Here is a 21,586-nt window from a genome sequence, read left to right on the forward strand (position 1 = left end):
AAAACCGAACCAAAAACTATTGGAAAACCGATTAATTTTTAAACTTAGTTTCTACCGTTAATTTACAAGTATTAGATTCTACCCATTGATTTAGAGGATAACTAGAAACCCTAAATCTAATATTTCATTATGATACTCTCCCTCTTTCTCCTTCTCTCAGTCGCCTCTCTTCTCCACCCCCAACTACAGCCGCCGCTACTCGACTTTTTTCTTCCCGTCTTCCTTCTTTTTTATTTGTCAATAACTAAATTAATATATATATTATATATCTTCTTTTGATCTCTAGAATTAGAGTAATCTTTAACTATTCTTGATATTTTTTGTTTTTTTTTTCTGTAAATTTAAACCAATACTATCGGCAACTACGATTTTTTTATCTGTAAATTTGTGTTTTTTTTTTGTTTTGGTTTGACATAATTATTGGTTAACCAAAAACCACTGGGACAAACCGAAACCAACTGGAACCATTTAAAAACCGAACCAATGATTAATGGATTGGTTTGGTTTAGATTTTTAGAAACCAATAATATTGGTTTGGCTAAAAACCAAACCAAAACCGACCATGAACAACCCAAAACATTAGAGAACAAAAACTTTCTGTTTCAAATAGATCCTTTCTTTTTCTCGTAAAGGCCAAATATTCAGAGTCCAACAAAAACCGACATGGAAATGTGTGTCGATAGATATTTTATAGAATGCAATCCCCAATTGTAATACGAGACGTGTTCAATAGGACTATGGATTCTTTCGCTTCTTGTATTTCATCCAAAATCCGTCGGGAAAAGAAAAGGAAAGCTCAGCTCACCACTAATAATTGAGTGGTACTTTGCAAAAACAAGACGATTATAGAGTAGTGGGCAATACCATTTTTGGACACCTTAAATTTACATGGTTGCTAACGAGTACCAATTAATTTACATGGGGTATTTTTTGCAAGTTGGTATGCTTTACTAGCAATGTATGAAAATTTTCACAAATAGAATTGAAGATTGTAAATGCGTTTCAAAAACAAGAGAACAAGCTCAAGGTTACAAGGTTAGGTTATGGAGGTCTTTTTTTCCCCCCGAAGAGAAAGTTATATTAAAAGAAAAGGCTCAAAAGAGAGCTAACAATGCATGGTATGCATTAGAGCTGGCAAACAAGCTGAAACCCGTGGATTAACATGTACCCGGTCCGTGAAAACCAGAGCCCAGCTTGGCTTGGTCCTAAACAAGCCGGGCGCGGGTTGGAGAAATAGCGGCTTGTGAGAAAACGGGTTTATCCGTCCCGGCCCGTAAACCCGCGGGTTAAACCCGTCAACCCGTCTACAACACCTAATTAATAAGTTATATTTAATCCCTACCGTCAGATTATTCTAGGGTTAATCTTTTCCATACGTTAAAGGTATAAAAGGATAAACCTAAACCTAAATGAAGAGATATCATTCTCTTTTCTTCTCTCTTTTCTTCTTCTGCTCCTTCTCTTCTCCTTCGTTCTTCGGCAGCCGAATCTTCAAATTTGGATACGTAATCTTCAAAGCAATTCATACCCTTCACCTTCTTGACGTGTTTTTGATCATATTTACAGAAGCTCTTTGCCATTAAATGGTCGATATTTACAGAAGCCCCTTTAATCTAGTAATCGATTTGTTAGATGAAACAAGGATTTGTTGGATATTGATCATATAGAATTGGTAAGTCTCTCTCTGTTCTATTTCAATTTTCAAAGATTATTCTTCTTGAATAGATTTTGATTGCCTTGATTTTGAATCTGAAATTGATTTTGAATCTGAGTTCGATTTTGATTGCCTTAAACTGTATTGTATCAGATTTGCTTTCTTTTCAAGGTAAGATTTACTTCTGTTTTTCCAATTCTAACGTATTGTATTTTCATATGTGCGTGATATTTGATCAACATTTGCATGTAAAATACTGGATTCATAGATCTACATTCTTTGCATCTACAGTTTTATATGTTAATAAATTGTTTAGATGTAATCTGCCAGCAACATGTTGAATATGGGTTTGATTTATTATCTGTACAGAATTCATGGAATTGCTTAGGCATCCAATGAGGTGCAGCAGATTTATGATGTTAATGACAGTGGTCGGTGTATTATCAATAAGCCTACAACAATCACAGTATGTAGTTGGGATTCGATTTGTGGTTGAAAAGGAAGAATGTTTATCTCATTCAATGCCATATGAAGGCGACACGGTTCAAGTTTCTTATGTTGTGATCAAAGCTGATGTCCCATGGAATTCCGGTTTAGAAGGCGGTGTCGATCTTATTGTAAGTTTTGTTTACATATTCTTTTTCTGTTGGACTTGTTGAGCAATTTCAGCTAGTGTCATTTGTGCCACATTTGGTTCTGAATTTATTTGGCATGTATATGCTTATTAAAAATGGAAGTTTCCTTGTCGCTGACTTATTATCATTCCCCCTTTCTTGCTTTCGTTTACAATCCGGTGGGACAGACCTTCGACGTTCTGCCAGGAAGAGGAAGCGTTTACAGTCAGTTAAGGAGTCATTCACTAGGAAGCGTTTACAGTCAGTTAGGAAGCGTGAACCTTTTTAATAAATTCTTGGCTTGTTTTGACCCCTTAATTAGTGATGGTGTATGACATTGTTTTCCATTTTTTAGTTTCTTTCATATGGTGGTGTTGTACTGATGTTCTTCTTTTCTTTCTCCTTCCGCAATTGTTGTTGTTGTTGCTATTGAAGTAGAGATTGTAGCAGTGTGTAATGTAGCAGTGTGTAATGTCTTGATCTTGAATGTGCGAGTGCAGTGAATGAGTTAGATGAATGTTAGGTTGCAGGGAAAGTGCTTTAGATGGCCTGACTGTGGCCGAAAATAAACCAGGAAACTGAGAAAACTCTGTCAAATCGGTTTCTGGCGAGTTGACTCACCATAAATGGGTTAACCCGTGAACCCGCAGGTTTAACCCGTTACGGGTGCGGGTTGAAGAAATGACCACCCGTGAAGAATATCAACCCGTGGGTTTTGACCCGTGTAACCCGTAACAAGCCAGCCCCGGCCCGCCCGTTTGCCAGCTCTAGTATGCATGCTTTGCCTATCCATACCATGCCAGACCATTCTAACATTTATTTATTTTTAATAAAAGATTTTCTGAAAGAAATGTATCATTATTTTGCCTGGCATTTTTAGGGGAGACCGCAAAAGAATCAGGGGCGACTTTTTTATTCCCAACCCATAGCCAAGATTAAGGGATGTCCAAAAGATAGAAGAATACGTTAATGCCCTTCCGTAATCGGAAGTTATTTTGTGTCCGATTGTTAATATTAAATCGGTAGTTAAGTAACACAAAGATACTACCGATTGATATAAATTTGTGCTAAATGCGTATTTGGGGCTACTATTAATCGGAAGTTAACGATAAATTCATTTACTACCGATTATAGGCTCAATCAAAATTCAAAAAATTGAGGATTTTTGCAAAATCACAATTTGGGGCAACTCTATATTCGGTAGTTATATGAACTATATTGACTACCGATTATGGTAGGATTTCGGTAAAGAGATCTACTGTATAATCGGAAGTCAGGATAACTTCATTTACTACCGATTATAGGCTCAACCAAAATTCAAAAAATTGAATTTTTTGCAAAATCATATTTTGGGGCAACTCTATATTCGGTAGTTATATGAACTACCTTGACTACCGATTATGGTAGGATATTTGCAAAGAGAGTCACTGTATAATCGGAAGTTAGGATAACTTCATTTACTACCGATTATAGGCTCAACAAAAATTCAAAAAATTGAGGATTTTTGCAAAATCACATTTTGGGGCAACTGTATATTCGGTAGTTATATAAACTATCTTGACTACCGATTATGGTAGGATTTCGGTAAAGAGATTTACTGTATAATCGGAAGTCAGGATAACTTCATTTACTACCGATTATAGGCTCAACCAAAATTCAAAAAATTGAGGATTTTTGCAAAATCACATTTTGGGGCAACTCTGTATTCGGTAGTTATTTGAACTACCTTGACTGCCGATTATAGTAGGATATTTGCAAAGAGAGCCACTGTGTAATCGGAAGTCAGGATATATACCTTCATTTACTACCTGATTATAGGCTCAACCAAAATTCAAAAAATTGAGAATTGTTGCAAAATCTTATTTTGGGGCTACTCTATATTCGGGAGTTAAATAAACTAAATTCACTACCGATTATGGCAGCATTTTAGCCAAAATCTACTTTAATCGGGAGTCAAGATAAAATTTTTTACTACCGATTATAGGAGAATCAAAATTCAAAAGATAGAGGATTTTATTTTGGGGATACTTTATATTCGAAGTAATATAAATTAAATTGACTCCCGATTGTGGATTAACTTCCCGATTGTGAAGTTATCTACCGATCGTAATGGGTAGTTTGGCCATTAAAAAAATGGGAGATAAGAGATAGCTACATTTTACGTTTGGGTGACATTTTTTGTCTTTTTGTGTCGCCCCTAATTCTTTCGGTTCTGAATTTTCGTAGTCTCATTGGATAGGCGGAATTCAAATCACAAGATGATTATTTCAATATATATCCTTATTTATTACACGTGAATAATAACATTAGAAATGAGACTATGATTAAAACAAGAAAATAGATATTCAAGAAATCAAGATAAGTTTTTGTTGGAAGAAATTTTGTGAACTCCGCCTTTATACAAGTGACAAGAGGGAGTGACCCTTTATAAATTTGGCTCTTCTAGTCATAGTTTGCGTTAAATGATCTATTATTTCCCTTTGCATTCAGCAAGGCAATCCGACTTGAATGTCCAACATCCATCATTGAAGGGACTGGAGGGATTAGCCTGACAACACCAACTATCCAAAGCCACACCAGCATGATCGCTCCAACACTTTATGCATGGACCAATCTTTATCTTTCGATCTCCAAGAATCGCACTTGCAGCCTCTGAAGCTGAGGATTCTGGCATGAGGCTACTTCCTAGATGAAGAGAAAACATAGTAGTGAAAATGAGTAAGTGAAGAACCAATCTTGTGGTGTTGGAAGCTGCCATGACTACCGCTACTTGTTAGATAAAGAAGAAAAATAACAAAGGCAGCTGATCCGTACGTCCATCCACATTTCACACTGTACTTAAGTAGCATGCACATTGTGCAAATGCAAACTGAAATCCTGAACCTGAACGCAATCTAGTGCAGGTATCTGCTCACACAAATATTGCTTCATGATCTCAAACCAATTGGAAGACCTGCCCTATAAGGCATGCATACTAAAATTCCACACGACATACGTGTATGACGAGTTGAAGATGGAAGACGTGAAAGGCAACCATATGTACCGAAAAGAGGTTTGAAAATTTGTTGATCAGCACTCGAGAAGATGTAAGAAAAGTTCACACTTATGCTTCCCTTTGGTAAACAAACAAAAAATATGATTAGTGCTAAACAACATCATTCTCCTAAATAATAATATTAACGGAAAATGGGTCATTTGTCCAAATATATTTAAATCACGGTTCAAATGGACGAGTAAAAAATAGTTTGGGTGAAATGGCCAAATAAAATAGCAAGGATGAAACTGGATTCATCCTAGCTTAAATTTTAAAAATAGCAAGGATGAAACTGGATACATCCTGTGTAAATTAAAAATAAGAAAAAATATTTGAAAATGGGCACGATGAAACTGGTTACATCTTGCCTATTTTTACATTTTTGTCCATTTAAACAATATCAAAATCTAACTGTCCATTTCACCCAGAAATTGTTGATTTTGGTCTTTTTAACCAATTTTGTGTAATACTAAATACACGAGACTTCTTTAGTAGAATCACTTTAGTTCCTGATTAGCTGATAGCCGCTAATTAGTTCCACTAATATACGTGGGGTTTGAAGTAAGGGCCTGGCATGGACTCGATCAAAAAGAAAAAGGAGAAGAAAAAGAAAAAAGTAATGGCAAGCCATTAGCCGTGCCTGCATTTTATATGAATTTATATGTTCTTTTTGAACTTTTATATATACACGCAAGTGTACTTGCGAAAGACTTTGAATAAGCAAAATGTAGGTGTTGACAACGATTATTTTTTTTGGTTTTTGGCACATTGTTAGATTTTTAATATTTTGGCAATTAGTTTCTTTTGAGAATCCCACCAAATTAACAAAATCTATATATAATAATACTAGGTATCACCAGGCTTACGGCTGGGCTCAACCTGTTTTTTAGATGATCGGCTTTTAGGGTTAGCAGGTGTCGGCATATGTGTTATGGTTAGATCAACCTAAGAAGTGTAGTTCTTCCACTTTTTAGGAGTTTTTAAGATTAGTCCAGAACTATGATTCCGACATGGCTAGATTAAGGTTGGGTTAAGCTTAGAAGTTTAGTTTCTTTTAATTTTGAAGTTGTGTTCAAACAACACAAAGGCATTGTGGACTATATGTTTAAATGTATTACTCGGATCTTTATGTACCGTTTTGTAATATGTTGAATCAATGTATTCGTACCAATAAGATTTTTTTGGCACACCTACTGTGCAAATATATGAATGCAAATATGTCGTCAAATATCTACCGTGAAAATTTGGCACATCAAACTCAATGTACCAAACCCATCATCCGGAAGCCAAGGTTATAATGAGATCAAATACAATAGAAGCTCGTCATATGCACCAAGTTAGCGTAAGAAATACACATCAAACGGAGGGAAATAATAAGAACTTTTTATTACAAACCAATATCGTTTAAACGATATGAACAAACATTTTTTCTCATTAGTTTTGGTAGCTACCTTATTATATTTTGGGTGTGATGCTGGAAGAGCAGGAGCTTTAATGAGAATGGTTTATGGTAACGGATGAGTCGTTAGGATTGAGATATTTTCTTTCAATCAAGCATGTCAAGTTGTTAGAATTAGCATGAGTACGTCAATCAACAAATGTAGTCAACAAAACAAACCTAGGCGCAATAGATATAGCATGTCAAGTTGTTAGAATTAAGCCTCAAATATAATCTGCTTCACTTCAGGCTATAGATATGGCACCATCTGTGAACATCTTCGGTAAGTTAAGAGTTGATGTAAAACCGAATAAAGAACATGAAATAATATTTAGGATTACAAATTCGGATGACCAAAAAAACTACTGGACAAACCGAGAATCCCGTAAGGACAAAAATTCAAAATAAAATCATGAACAAAGAAACCTTGAGATCAAAAATTGAATCAAACGAACACCACCAACACTTCCTTCTTGATTCCCAATTTCTTTCGTAAACTTAATTTCTCAAAAGTTTAAAGATGCCACTCAGACTTGTTTAAAGAAACCTTGATTCCCTCTTTGTAGCTAGCTGAAACACTTATTGGAACTTCATACACTCTGTATGATCCAGAGATCTGAGTAAAGAATAATTCACCTTGATTCAAGTTGGCGCCTAAAACGTTTATTTTTAACGACACTCTAAACACATGCATAAGAATATAAGATCACTACCAAATTTCAAAGTTATTTAAAAAACAAAAGTTATATGAACTCATTCAGAGTTTGATCAATGTCGGGCAGAAGTTTTATTTTAACTGAAACTGAATGAATCTTTAAGTTTAACTGGCTAAGGCTAAGGTAGGTAAACTGGTGGTGTAAAACCTTCTATGATTCTTCAAGCTGAATTGTTGCTGTAAAATAGAATTTCATAAAACCCAATGTCTTCTGAACCTTCATAATATTCCATCATCCATTCATCCAAATATATCTTCTTCCCCACTGTTTTATCGGAATTAAAGTGACCCTCAAACTGTCTACTGATTCGTCTCGATCTTTCCAAATTCCTTGTAAACTCAAGTTACTTCGACGATCTCAACTATCGATCACAAAATTAATGGAACAATCTTGCTTCATGTTTGTTATTACGCTCTTGCTTGGTCTGTCTGTAGTGACACTAAATTATTACGAACAAAGGATTCTTACTATAGTATCAATGTTATAATCGATAAGAGGAATTTGCTAAAACCAGTTTATTAACACTTGATAATCTTAACATCAACTAAATGATCTCATTGAGGAAATTAAAAATATAACCATACTTTAGAATCCTAGATGGAGTTGCGTTGGGAATTTTCTCTGGATAGTTGTTATGGTCAGCCCTTCCCCTTTGGTTGCTGATTTTGTCATTGGTGTTCCTTTCGATGTGATCTAGCTATAAATTCCAAAATTAAAAGTAAAACTCATTGGGCCATTGATAAAAACGAGTGATTTTTCAAAAACAAAACCCATAGAGTTAAAGTTAGGAAGAAGTAGCTTACTTTTTGATGTGAGCAAGATGGATCAATACAGTATTTTGATGTTTAGTAGAGGGCTACGGTGATGAATAATGCTTCTGATATTAAGGAAGAAATCAGTGATAATCGAGAGTGATGATTTCAATTTCGTTAAAAACATTATTGTAAGTCGTGATTTACAAATTATATCTCGGTTAACAAAACCCTAACACACCATGGTTTTCGGGTGTTGAGAATTTTGTTGGAGCGGCTGGTCCCAACTGGTCGCAAGATGGCCTATAGGTTATGGTTTGCTTTGAGTGGGCCGCGACGCAATCTCATCCATCCAACTTAGAGAAAATCTCATCCCTCCTTTGTCCATCATAGACACCACCTTTCCTTAGAACATTGATAATTTCAAAATATTCGTGAAAGAGTTTCATTCGACAAGCATTCACCTTAAATAAATGGTCACTGATAAACAAGAATGAACCACAAGTGATAGAATTATTAGGTACAGGTCTAAGATCTCTGAAACCAAATAGATACAATTTGCCATCCTTTAAAAATTCTCAAGTCCTCTTATTATGAACGAACGTAGCTTACGAAGGAATATCGATCATATTTTGCTCCCCTACTCAAAATCATGAAAATTTGGTATTAGTGGATGAAATATAAAATTACATTAACAAGTGATCAAACAGAAGAGGCAAAACATTTCAGGCTCACGATATGGGCAACCTCTCCATCCTATTTTATCCTGACAAGCAACTAGCTAGTAGCAAGTAAACAAAACACAATCTTGTGACTAAAACCTGCCACCCCTCTATCACATGCCTAGTTAGTAAGTTCGCGAATCATTCGCGAATTTTTCCGTATCACGAATTTTACCGTCTTATTCGCGTACGTTTGCAACTCCGAACCCAAGTCGCGTATTATGTGGCATTTCCGAATTATTCGCGAACCGTTCACGAATTTTACGTATCCCGAATGATACGTCCGCTTAATTCGCCATAAATTTTTTAGCTTTTACTTTTCAAAGACTCCATTTTTTGGGCTTTACTGCCTCCCGAGTATACACGACCGAATATTAGACGTGTTGTGATTTTTATGAAACAAAAACGACTGAAGAGATTTGAAGGTGAAGGTGAGAGAGATCTCAAACTCACTAACCAAGCATCTAAACCACCATACGACGTCCTCTTGGATAACTAATGTTGTATATATTATTAATATCATCATATTAAGTTTATTTTTTCTTTAAATAACTCACACATATGCATAAAAATTGGTCTATGACCTTATAAATACAAATTATTTGTTATATATAGATACCGAATTTTCAGAGCCGAACTCACATTTATAAATCGGATCATACACGTACGTATGCCGCTCCGAATTACTGACGAATCACGTCCCGTTAACCGAATTTTGGACCGAATCTGAATTTTACAAAACCGTATAATACTCGTACGTTTGCCGTTCCGTACGTTTGCCGAATCCCGAATTACTAACTAGGATCACATGGTTATGAAAACACATTTGACGGTGTAAATTTGTTGTATACTAAAAGCCAGTTCATAACCAAAATGTATTAAAAAATTATAAGAAAATTGTTTTTTTATTTAAATAAGTTAGCTATCAAATTAAATATGATAATTACGGGATTATAAAATTACAAAGAATCCATTATATGGGAGCTCCCGTTGGAGTTTGGAGGTCCTCCTCTCTCTCTGAAAAAGAAAGTAATTTTTTTTAAGAGAGAGAAAGGAAGGAAACTTCTCATCAAAACTGAAAGTTTTCTTCACAACAAGAAATTGTAAGATCCTTTCTGACAAATTCCGTACATATATCCATCCATTCATCCAGCTTTCGATAGTTTCAATATTGAAAAAGGTGAGCAGAAATCAATTAAAACCCCTGTTTCCTGTTGTTCCTTCTATTGAATTTTGTTGAGAAAACCTCTTAAAACCTCTCAAAGGAGGTACCTTTATGATGTTTTCATGTTTTTCTTGTTGAATTAAATCTGGGTTTCTCTCCATTACCTCTGATTTCTCTTTAATTTCATGTTTTAGTGATTGCGTATAAGGATTAAGGGTATCTGCAACGTGGGTTTTGCAAAAACTTCTCTTTTAGATTTCAGATTCAGTGTTTTGATGGAATGAAATCCTGTCTTACTGTTTGCTTTTAGGTTTTTTTTCTTTTCCACTTGGGAATTCAATTTTGTTTGGAGGTGGGGTTGGCATTGACCTTCGTTGACCATTTGTTGACCATGGATTTGTTGTTGTTTTTACAGGGTGAAGGAGAAATGGGATCGATGGAGTATGATAGTCATAATTGGATCTGGGATGGTGTATATTATTACCCACACTTTTTTGGAGGTATAATGCTTACAGCTGCTGTTCTCGGGTTGTCCACAAGTTATTTCAGCGGAATTGGTGTGCATTATTTGCCATTTTACTGGCCAGATTTGAGATTGTTTCATAAGAAGAAATATGTGAAGAAACCTGTGAGAGTGTATATGGATGGTTGTTTTGATCTTATGCATTATGGTCATGCAAATGCTTTGAGACAAGCTAAAGCTTTGGGTGATGTTTTGGTTGTGGGTGTTGTTAGTGACGAAGAGATTATCGCAAATAAAGGTCCTCCTGTTTTATCTATGGAAGAAAGGTATAATTATCCTTTGGCTTGCTTTAGTATAAATTTGAGAACCCTCTGAATTTGCATGCTAGATGTTGAGTAATGTGATCTAATATAAGGACTCTTTCGTAGGTTGGTTCTTGTTAAGGGCTTGAAATGGGTTGACGAAGTCATTGCCAATGCTCCATATGAAATTACGGAGCAATTCATGAGTCGTTTATTCAATGAACATCAGATTGACTTTGTTATTCATGGTGATGATCCTTGTCTACTCCCAGATGGTACTGATGCTTATGCTCTAGCAAAGAAAGTGGGTCGTTACAAGCAGATAAAAAGGACTGAAGGTGTTTCGAGCACAGACATTGTAGGTACTATATTTCTACCTATCCGTCTAATACTAAATTATTTATAAGTTTTCTACGGAGCTCAATTTTTGGGGTACTGGTTTGTTATGTCTATTCTCCTGTGCTGATCTTCTTTAGTTTTTATTATTGTCTAGGAAGGATACTTTCTTCGATGAAAGATACAGAAGTTGTCGAAAATGTTAGTAATGCAACAGTGCCTGAACCCCTCCAAACCACGAATGCCACGCCAGCTGAAGGCAAAACTGGTAGCAAAACCCAAGTATCATTTCTACCTACTTCTAGACGGATTGTTCAGTTTTCAAATGGCAAGGTATTTCAGTTTTATTTTCTTTTGACTAATCCAGTAAATTTTGCATCAATTCTTGGAAGTGACTTCTCGGAGTAAAATTTGATCTTCCAGTCTTATTAGGTGACTGAGAAAATGAATATAACATTCTAAAGATTTACCAACGCATGGTCATTCTCTTTTCCTTCAGGGACCTGGACCAAATGCTCGTGTGGTATATATTGATGGTGCTTTTGATCTCTTTCACGCCGGACATGTGGAGGTACTGTAACCAAAATTTGCAGAAGTATGCTCACTTTATGTCGTCATGCGTGGTGCATGGTTCATTTGGTTTTGTTGCTGCTGAACAGCTGTCATTGGTTTAATGAACATCTACTTTTGATGTTTAGTTTCTGTCTAGTTGGTAGTCTAAAGTATATCGCATCTTAGGATAGTAACTTCTTACTTAGCTAAAGAACTGGGAAAGAGCCTGTAGCAGAAAGCTATATAAGATCTAATGGCAAATAAGGTGGATATATTTTGAAGCCAATTCTGACAAGAGTCTTTTGGCAAATACTTGAAAGCTGATAAGCAATTTCGTCATTAGCATTTGTTAAGCTTACATAACTTAAACATTTGAGTTGTGCATAAAATAGCAATAATGTACTTAGGGGTTCTTTCTATCTCTGTTCAGATCCTTAGGAGTGCGAGGAAGCTTGGAGATTTTCTGCTTGTTGGCATCCACACTGACCAAACTGTGAGGTATCATTTTCTCTCACACGCTTTTTTTATTTTCAACGCCCTTCATATGTAAATTCTTGCTAGTATTCCATCTGAGATCACTGATCTTCACAGGGCTTGAGATATTTCTTTTACGTAAGATTAGAGTTTTTAACGTGCCTAGCTTCAATGCAGTGAGCACAGAGGAAATAACCTTCCGATTATGCATCTTCATGAGCGTAGTCTTAGTGTGTTAGCATGCCGGTATGTTGATGAGGTTATCATTGGGGCACCCTGGGAAGTAACGAAGGACATGGTACGTGAGCTAGAGTCTGTGGTGTATTTGTCCAAGTATTTATTCTTTATAGCACTTAATAGCTGTATAAGCTTTGCGATTTACAAACCTATATTCGTTTCTTGTTCATCTGGCTATACATGTCTTGTACTTCTTTTTGAAACAAAAGTTTAGCGGCCTTTAGATTCCGACCTTCCTTTTGTCTGTGCTGATAAATATCTTTTGCTCGAGCAGATAACAACTTTCAACATCTCTTTGGTTGTTCATGGAACCATAGCAGAGAGCAATCCTTTACTTAAAGTAAGTTTAAAGTTATTGTGTACATCAATGGGCATGATTGTGTAAACATAATTTTTTCGATCTTCAGTTCAAAGTGCATTCAAATCGAAAGATCTAGTAAGGCAATCATGAATTATGTAGGATTCACCCGATCCTTATTCAGCTCCAAGGAGTATGGGAATTTTTCGCACGCTTGATAGCCCTAAGAATATAACCACCACCTCAGTGGCGAAAAGGATAATTGCTAATCTTGAAGCTTACAAGGTACTTTAATACTGGATCTTTTTCTTGAACATCTTAGTTCGATTCTGTAACGTATGTTGAACTTTACACCGACTCCTTCATGTGGATAAATTTTTGCAAAAGTGATGGGAAATGAAAGTTAGCTTGCCGTCGTCATATTGTCTGTTTCGATAAAGTGATTCATCTCTGTTGAGCAATTACCTTTACCAACTTTCAACTTCATATGCAGAAACGTAATGCAAAAAAGGAAGAAAGCGAAAAGAGATACTATGCTGGGAAGACGTTTGTTTCAGGCGACTGAAAAGGTCGTACAAACTGTTTCTTGGTGCAACATTAAAGTGAAGAACAAACCATGTTCCGACAGTTCTTTAGACAGCTGAAAGGTCTGCAACCTCTTTTTCTACCCTGCTCCATCCCATCTCTCAGGATCCTTGGTGTTATGCTACATAGTGAAGGTCTATCATAGTCGCGTCTATTCTTGTATTTTTTCTGGTGTCAAGAAGAAACATAATGGAAAACAGAAGGAGAAAAAAAGAAAGAAAACGTTAATCCGAGTCTCCTTCCCTAGGGTTCCTGGTAACTACTGAAGAATATGTATTGCTGATAGATTTTCCCTGTCCATTTGTTCCTAACGAAGAATAGAAGAACAGTAGATAATATATTTCAATGCGAATAGACCAATACTTGTGATTCTGTTTTGTGATACGGCACATACGTACAAATTCATTTTTTTTTCTTCTTTTTGTTGTATGCATTTCTGACTGACACTGCCATAGAAGTTAGAACTTAGAAGTGTTTTGCTGTTATGTACTCCCAATTTTGTTTCGAACATGTGAGTTGTGTCCTTTACATCCATGTCCAAAGGTTATAGAATGATATTTGTTTTGTTAACCAAGTCGCACTCAGCTTGACTCTATGTAACGGGATCATGTGCAAGGGTTTGAACTGTCACTGCGAAAAAAGAAATGAGCACAACATAACCAGGCACTTTGTGGCTTGTGAGAAATTACAGCTCAAGGTGATGCAAACTTTTAATATAATTCTCTTCTCCATCAGGAACATAAAAATCAGGGTGATGCAAACCAATACAAGCAACATACTGCATTAATAAAAGGAAAAGTGCACATCAGCTTGGTCATCTTGCAACACTGAGCAAAGAAACTCTAAATCAGGGTTATTGGGTTGCAAAATTAATAGTAAAACCAAGATCAGATATTATTTCCGCCATACAGCCCTCACATTTCTTCACAACTACAATTATTTTGGATAAATAAATCTATACGCAATAATAGAGCTCTGTAAACATTAAACACAAAGGGGTTAAATTTGGCTGTTGCATGAGTAATGATGTGCTTGGAGCAGTGTTGACACTTTAATGATCAGAACTTCAATAGACGCCTCCATCTAGTCACAGGAGGCCTGACTTTAGCAGTTGGAGATGCTTCATCCACATAGCAAACTTCCTGATTTGAGTTTGATTTTGCTTCAGGGTTGATATCCGCTGTGTGTTCTTGACAAACTCTAGGCAGAGTAGCAGCTTTGTAGGCATTGCAGACGGCTTTTACCAAGTTACCATAGGTCTGCAAAGTGAAGATGAAGCCAATAAAGTCAGATCTTGAACAAGAGACGGCGTTCTACAGAGAACAACGTCCAAAATCATTGGTTTCAAATATGAAGATAGTCGTCAGACCGAGAACTGAGTGACTTACACCATAAAATGGCACTTTATTCACAGTCAGCCAAAGAACATATGGGAGGGAAAGGATAAGAGCACTAGTTTCATTCGCATATTGCAACCCAAGCAGCAAATGCAAGTCAGAAGAGTCACATATATATGTACATGGTTAAACTTGACCTCATAGGAAATGCAACACGAGAGCAGATTTATACCTTTAGTCCTAACCCACTGCTAATACATTCAACAATAGGTTTCGCGCTGAAACCTGGTTTTTTAAGACAAGAAAACCTTTCACAAGAATTTTCCTTCACAATCCAGTCCTCAACACAATAAATGAAATATGCATCTCCTGCATCATAAAGTAAGCCAGATGAAAACTTCCATTCTTGATATGTAATTCAAAACTAGTCTCACCACATCAGGCCATGCATGAATTGCACATGCTTCCACTTGATTCAGAAAGCACTCTTCCGATCCGTGCTGGAAATATTCCAACAAGAAAAAAACAAGTCAATGTACGGTATGTATGCCGAAGCGAACAGGATCAAAAAATTCCTTAATCAGCATGTACCTGGCAGATGATTGTATTGTTTTCGACAAAAGCATTCCCATATGGAACGAGTTTGAGATCCATAATGTCAGTGATCCCGCTTGAGATTATCTTTGGGAAGTTCTTCACTATGAAATCTGTACACCCAGGACAGAATGCTTCATAATAGAGAGCCACTGAAATTTTCTTAGGTTTACTGCTAGGTACTGGTGGTTGGTGCAACACCTGGTTTTGGCGCCGGCAGTGCTGATGCCACAACTACAGCAACTGAAGATAAATTTTGAGTTGAAGAAACTAAAAGAATCATTAGAGATGAAACTAATGTGAATGAAGAAGAAGTCATCATGGTTACAGAAGAAGCCTAAGATTCAAGTTTAGAGTGACAATGGGATAGGAGATTATCAAGGTTTATAAAGAAATTTGGATTACCATTTCTGGATATTCTGAGTGGGTAGCTGGAACAGAAATTATTAATGTTTAATAGACATTTGTGGCACAACTTTCATACATCAAGCTTCACATCTGCAACACTCGGTCATCAGTGGAAGCTTCAAGGAAAGGGCCGGGGTAACCAAATTTGTAGAACAGATTTTCTTTTTCAGAAAGATCCCCTTTGCTTTTCATGTTGGTGGACATAGTTTTCAATAGGATGGCTTGATTGGGTTAATTTAGTTCAGTTCATATAAGCTTCAAATAGGTGTAAAACAGAACATTAAATTTTCAAAGTTGTTTGATGTCCATGTCAAAGAAATGCGTTTCCCCGCTTAGACAGTACCTGCTGCCTTCAACCTCTTGCAAGGTATATCTGGTCTTAGTTTCCAGAGCATCCTAATAGGTTTAAGCCACTATCATTTCCATAGGTGCAATGATCAACACTTGGAGCAACTGGCCTGAAACCAAAAATAAATAAATTCCACAAGATAGCAAAAAAGTAGAGATATGAACTCTACATCTTGTTGCAGAGACTTTAACAATATATTTCATATAAAATTTCAGCAGTTTTCCGCTGTTTATCGAAGACCTACATCTTACTCTGTAAGAAAACATCTCCTACACATTTCACTCTCTACCACACCTTACTAAAACTAAAGAGACCAACAATATCTCTGCAACAAAGTCTCTGCAACAAACTACTGAATTATGAGGTAAGGCAATCTTCCGTGCCTTTCCTCCATCATTCTTATCCAGCTATCCTCCTCCATCTGAAGATATCACAACAGGATAAACACACGAGCATCCCTCGTCTGTGGATCACCAAGACCACATGATAGGAGTGGAATTATTTTGGGGGAATGGTGGAGTCATACAGTGCTGCTGCGGTTGACTCCATTGCTGAAATCCCCCACCAGCTCCCATAGCTATGGGTTGTTCTTGTCCTTGAACGACACCCATGTCATTAACCATTTGGTCCATTTCAATATCCATATCTGCATTATCTACTTCCACCTCAGCTTCCATAGGGTCATTAGTAGTAACATCTGCCGTTGCCATGTTATTTCCCGATGCTGAAGGAAATTGAGAAGCCACCCAAGGAACAACAGCCAAGCACTCACCCTTCCCGCCTGCGTTTTCTTTCCTTCTTCGCTCTTCCTCATTGTCTAAATCTTTCAGTAAACCCCGATGACCAGACCAAAGACCATGTCGATCTGCGCAACAAAGAATTGTCAGAACAACTCTAACAACCAGAAAGCCAAATCATGTATTTTCGATAATCGAGAAACCAGAATGCACATCATATGAGCATCCAGTCAACTGAAATAAATCAGTTAAATCGGCAAATGCAACCAGTAGATTGCCAATGTTATCTTCCTAGATCATGCGACACCATCCATCTAAAGACCTAAGTAAACTAGTTAATGATGAAATGCACATCACAGCTGCTAAGAGCTGATAATATTTTGGGGTTGCATTATACTAAAGATACCAACACAGCTCATGCTAAACACGCATCCTATGTCCATAACATACAATGATTCAACACAGGCACAAAGATATCATCAAATTCACATCTAGTAATGTATTTGCAAAACACAAAGGAGGATTAAGATTCTTACCCTTGATGCTAGGGATCAGGTCGGAATTGACAGTAACTTCAAAAGAAGACAACGAGTTCAACGAAGGAGAATTCTCCATTGGTTTATACAGAACAATAGCCCTCTCCTCATTTTCAACAGGGAGAATAATCACATCATCTTCTACTTCTTCCACCACAGGGATTATTGGAGAAACCCTTTGCTCCTCATCAGGTATAATTTGATCATAACCTATTGGTTCTTCCATTATTGGTGATAGCTCAGCATCCTATAGCACAACCAAAACAACCCAATTCAGTAAAAAAGGAAACAAAACTGTAAATTACCCTAAAATTGAAGAGAAAATGTAAGAAATTAACGTACCAATCTACGGATTTTTCTAGCAGGAGAAGATAAAGAGAAATCAGAGAATTCATCAGAAACTTCTTCAAGATCTTTTCTCTTCATTTTCATGGGTAAATATCCATCCATTATTTTCCTTCTTCAATAAAATTACCAACAAAAATAGCTTCTAAGTTAAAATTCAACGAGAACCCTTTTTCTTAATCACGGAGAAGAATCAAAGCCCTCAAACAATTGATGTAAAAATTTAAACCTTTAGGAAATTAGGTTAGGGTTTAGGTTTGGTTTAATGGTGAAACTTAAAGAGGGAAAGAGAAAGAAGAAGAAGGTCCGTCCCAGACAAAGTGTCTGTGTCTCTAGACGTCTCTAGAAGGGACACTTATTTATGACACGTAATAAAGTACGCAATTAGGGTCTGTTTGGATTTACCAACTATTTTTCTGACATTCCCTTGAATGGATTTAAACCATCTCCAAGATCCGAACATTTTGCTCCTGGATCCGGTAGAGCTAGGGGAGCAACGGACGGATGCAGATTAGGGGTCACCGCGTCCAATCCATCAAAGTTGCGGATTTGGAAAATCCAACCATGTCTGGCATAATTATCCGTGGATTTGACATCTGCGGATCAACGAGTTATATGAACTGGATGCGGATTAACAACGGATTTAGTGAAAAAAAGAGAGTAAAACAAATAAAAAAGTGTTTTTGTAGCGTGTCGTTTCCTTTTCATAGTGATTGATAGTGGAGACAATTGGAGTGCGGGACAAACGCAGTTGCTCTGTCTCAGAAGAGTAACGGATGAAGCTACGACTTCTTTTTTTTTGATCGGTCAATAGGAGAATATTCATTGAAAAAGAGGTATTTAAGGGGGTTCTTCAACCCAATAAATACAACCGACAAAAAAGAAAAAAGGAGATCGAGTTTGGAATCGATCACCCAAAAAAACAAAGAGTCAAGGGAGAACAAGAAAAAAACAAACAAATACTAATAACCTCATATCCACCTCAAAGCGGCCGATAAAAATATGAATCCCATAAGCAATTACCATGTTAGCCGTCAAATCCAACATTCTAGTGTTTGACTCCTCCCAAAAATAAGCTTGAATCTTAATATCTCGAATTAGACTTTCCAAATTTCTTTTTTTGTGATCGAAAAGTCTAGAGTTCATTTCTTTCCAAATGCACCACCATATTGCAACCGGTAAGTTGTTCCATATACGGTCAAGTCTTTCATCACCCCAATCATAACTCCAAGCTTTTATAGTTGTGGAAATATTAATATCGTAATCCCAATTGAAGTTGCATCATTCGGCAAAATAATCCCAAATTCTTCTTGTTCGCCAACAATCATAGAACAAATGAGCACTTGTTTCATCTTCTTCTTCACAAAACCGACACACCCTATCCACATCCATACCCCTTCTAAAAAGCTTGTCCGTCGTCATCAATCTTTCATGGTATAAAAGACATAGAAAAAGTTTACTTTGTACGGATAAAGTCGACTCCAAATAATCTCATTTGGGAAGTTACTATCGCCTTGGTCACAAAGAGAATCAAACCCGCACTTAACCATATAAGCATCAACCATGTTGTTTCTATCCACCATCCACCATCCACAATCTAGAATCTACGATCCCTTCTTCTTGAATATTCACCACTTTATATTAATTCACAAACTGATGGTGTTATTCAACGAATCATACAAGAACACTTTAATGCTTGTACTATCATCAGCATTGCTCACAGGATACCCACTGTCCTGGACTGTGACAGAGTTTTAGTAGATGCATGTAAGTAATAGATTATATTTTGCATATTTATAGGACCCAGAATATTCTCATTGAATAATAATAATAATAATATATATTTCCCCTTCTCCCTCAAGGAAGGGGGCGACAGTTTTACCATAATCTAAGATGGTATCATGATCCTAACACCGATCCTTCTTCTTCTTCTTCTTCTCTAGAACACTATACATCCATGGCAGGTGATAAAAAATCTCTGCACCCAGCCTTTGCTGTCACCAACATAAAAACCCTAATCCCTATTCTTCTTGACATCAAAAAGGATGAATAATCTTCATGGGTTTTCCTCTTTGAACTACATCTTCAAGCTCACGGTCTCCTATTCCTCATCAAAGGATCTGCACCTCCAACGGAGATTGACAACAACACCTTGACGCAACTCGACGCCTTGTGCCGTCAATGGACGTTTTCTACAATGGCCAAGGACTTGATGCTCACGGTTCTGAAATTCGGTAAAACCGCTAAAGAACTTTGGGATCATATACAAAAGCTTTTTCAAGATAACAAAGGTAATCGTGCTGCGACCCTTGAAAGTTTGTCTAAAGTTTGTTGATTGTGCTAGTATCGATGACTACTGTGACAAACTTAAGTCATTGTCGGATCGTTTGACTGATCTCGACTTTCCCATGAATGACAAACGGTTGGTTATCCAACTTGTCAATGGTCTTCCGGAGGAATACAACACTGTTGCATCCTTCATACAACAATCTATGCCAACTTTTGATGCTGCTTGTTCCCAATTGCGCACCGAAGAGATTCGACGTGCCTAGCAAACCACCACGACGTCTTCAACTGCACTGGCATCCACCTCCTCCTCCACCAACAGCTCCGGCCAGCATAATCACCGTTCTGGACCTGACAGGAGAAATCAGCGCCAAGACCAGAACTCTACAGACCTACCTCTCCTGCCGACACCGGCCCATTTCCGCCAGCCCAGCAACCACCGGGCTCCAGCGACCCCCGGCCCACACCCAACTCCCTGGATGTCCTATTGGGCTCCACCTCCCTGCCCATACCCAACAGTCCCCCACTGGCAGCCCAACCTGCCTCTCCGTGGGCTATCTCCTGGTCGTGCACGCCAAGCCCAGTAGCGCCAACACTCTCCCGCTCTTGGACAAGCCCAAGCGTATGCTGTCCCTTCGACTGAAATGTTGCAACCATCGGACTTCGCTCAGGCCTACAGCTCAATGAGTCTGCAGTCGCCGGACGACATGTTCTATATGGACGTTGGTGCGACCTCACATATTACTGCGAATCCAGGTACGTTATACACTGTTTTCAACACTAGCAATGTTAAATCCATCTTAGTTGGCAACAACAATTCTATCCCAGTTACGGCCAGCGGTACCCATTCTAAAAATATCTCTTCTCGAACACTCCACCTCAAAGATACTCTTGTTGTTCCTGATATAATCAAAAATCTTATTTCTGTTCGTAAATTCACCACCGATAATCATGTGTCTGTTGAATTTGATCCATATGGTTTTTCTGTGAAGGATTTGAATTCGAGGACGATCCTTCTTCGATGTGATAACACTGGGGATCTTTATCCTCTCACATCTTCTGTCGTGCCATCTTCACATTCATCCTCATCTCCTCCACTGTCTCTGACCGTGTGCCCGATTGACGTCTGGCACAGCCGCCTCGGCCATCCTGGACAGGCTATTTTAGATAATTTACGTTCAAACTCTTTAATTCAATGTAATAAGAAACAGTCTACCGAACTTTGTCACTCTTGTCAAGTTAGTAAACATGTTCGTCTTCCTTTTCATGACTCAAATTCTATTACTTTCGCTCATTTTGATATTATTCATAGTGATTTATGGACTTGTCCTTCACATGTTGGACCGATTTTCGCTATTATCTCATCCTGTTGGATGATTTTTCTAATTACCTATGGGTGTATCCTTTGAGACTCAAATCTCAAGTCTATTCCAAATTTTTAGAATTTCATTCCTTTGTCAAAACCCAATTTGAGCGAGACATAAAATGTTTTCAGTCAAATATGGGTCGTGAATTTGATAATTCCTCTTTTCACAATTTCTCTCAAACTTCGGGTTTAGTCTTTCGTTTCTCTTGCCCTCACACTTAGTCTCAAAATGGCAAGGCGGAGCGTATGATTCGTCGTATCAATGACATCACTCGCACCCTCATGT

At 37.3% G+C, this 21,586-nt stretch overlaps 3 protein-coding genes across 5 annotated transcripts; 1 reads left to right on the top strand and 2 right to left on the bottom strand.

Moving 5' to 3' along the window:
* Window positions 1-9,867: 9,867 nt before the first annotated feature.
* Window positions 9,868-13,850, top strand: LOC113358790 (ethanolamine-phosphate cytidylyltransferase-like). 3 transcript variants are annotated; one of them, XM_026602474.1, is made up of 11 exons: window positions 9,889-10,110; window positions 10,290-10,405; window positions 10,511-10,884; window positions 10,987-11,222; window positions 11,354-11,529; window positions 11,696-11,767; window positions 12,179-12,246; window positions 12,400-12,520; window positions 12,734-12,799; window positions 12,920-13,042; window positions 13,251-13,850. In XM_026602474.1, exons 3-11 carry the CDS (start codon window positions 10,523-10,525, stop codon window positions 13,320-13,322), a joined length of 1,296 nt encoding a protein of 431 aa, XP_026458259.1. In that variant the 5' UTR covers window positions 9,889-10,110; window positions 10,290-10,405; window positions 10,511-10,522; the 3' UTR covers window positions 13,323-13,850. The 3 variants fall into 3 exon arrangements, with proteins under 3 accessions (XP_026458257.1, XP_026458259.1, XP_026458258.1); XM_026602473.1 differs by having other exon boundaries at window positions 10,290-10,322; XM_026602472.1 differs by lacking the exon at window positions 10,290-10,405 and having other exon boundaries at window positions 9,868-10,110.
* A 550-nt stretch (window positions 13,851-14,400) lies between these two features.
* Window positions 14,401-15,595, bottom strand: LOC113360720 (gamma-interferon-responsive lysosomal thiol protein-like). The gene is made up of 5 exons (XM_026604190.1): window positions 15,475-15,595; window positions 15,271-15,386; window positions 15,114-15,179; window positions 14,912-15,004; window positions 14,401-14,601 (listed from the first exon to the last, which is right to left on the bottom strand). Exons 1-5 carry the CDS (start codon window positions 15,593-15,595, stop codon window positions 14,401-14,403), a joined length of 597 nt encoding a protein of 198 aa, XP_026459975.1.
* A 575-nt stretch (window positions 15,596-16,170) lies between these two features.
* Window positions 16,171-17,976, bottom strand: LOC113358792. Its single transcript, XM_026602475.1, has 3 exons — window positions 17,646-17,976; window positions 17,304-17,550; window positions 16,171-16,895 (listed from the first exon to the last, which is right to left on the bottom strand). Exons 1-3 carry the CDS (start codon window positions 17,751-17,753, stop codon window positions 16,501-16,503), a joined length of 750 nt encoding a protein of 249 aa, XP_026458260.1. The 5' UTR covers window positions 17,754-17,976; the 3' UTR covers window positions 16,171-16,500.
* Window positions 17,977-21,586: the final 3,610 nt, after the last annotated feature.

The sequence above is a fragment of the Papaver somniferum genome, chromosome 3, assembly GCF_003573695.1.
Source record: "Papaver somniferum cultivar HN1 chromosome 3, ASM357369v1, whole genome shotgun sequence".
NCBI lineage: Eukaryota > Viridiplantae > Streptophyta > Magnoliopsida > Ranunculales > Papaveraceae > Papaver > Papaver somniferum.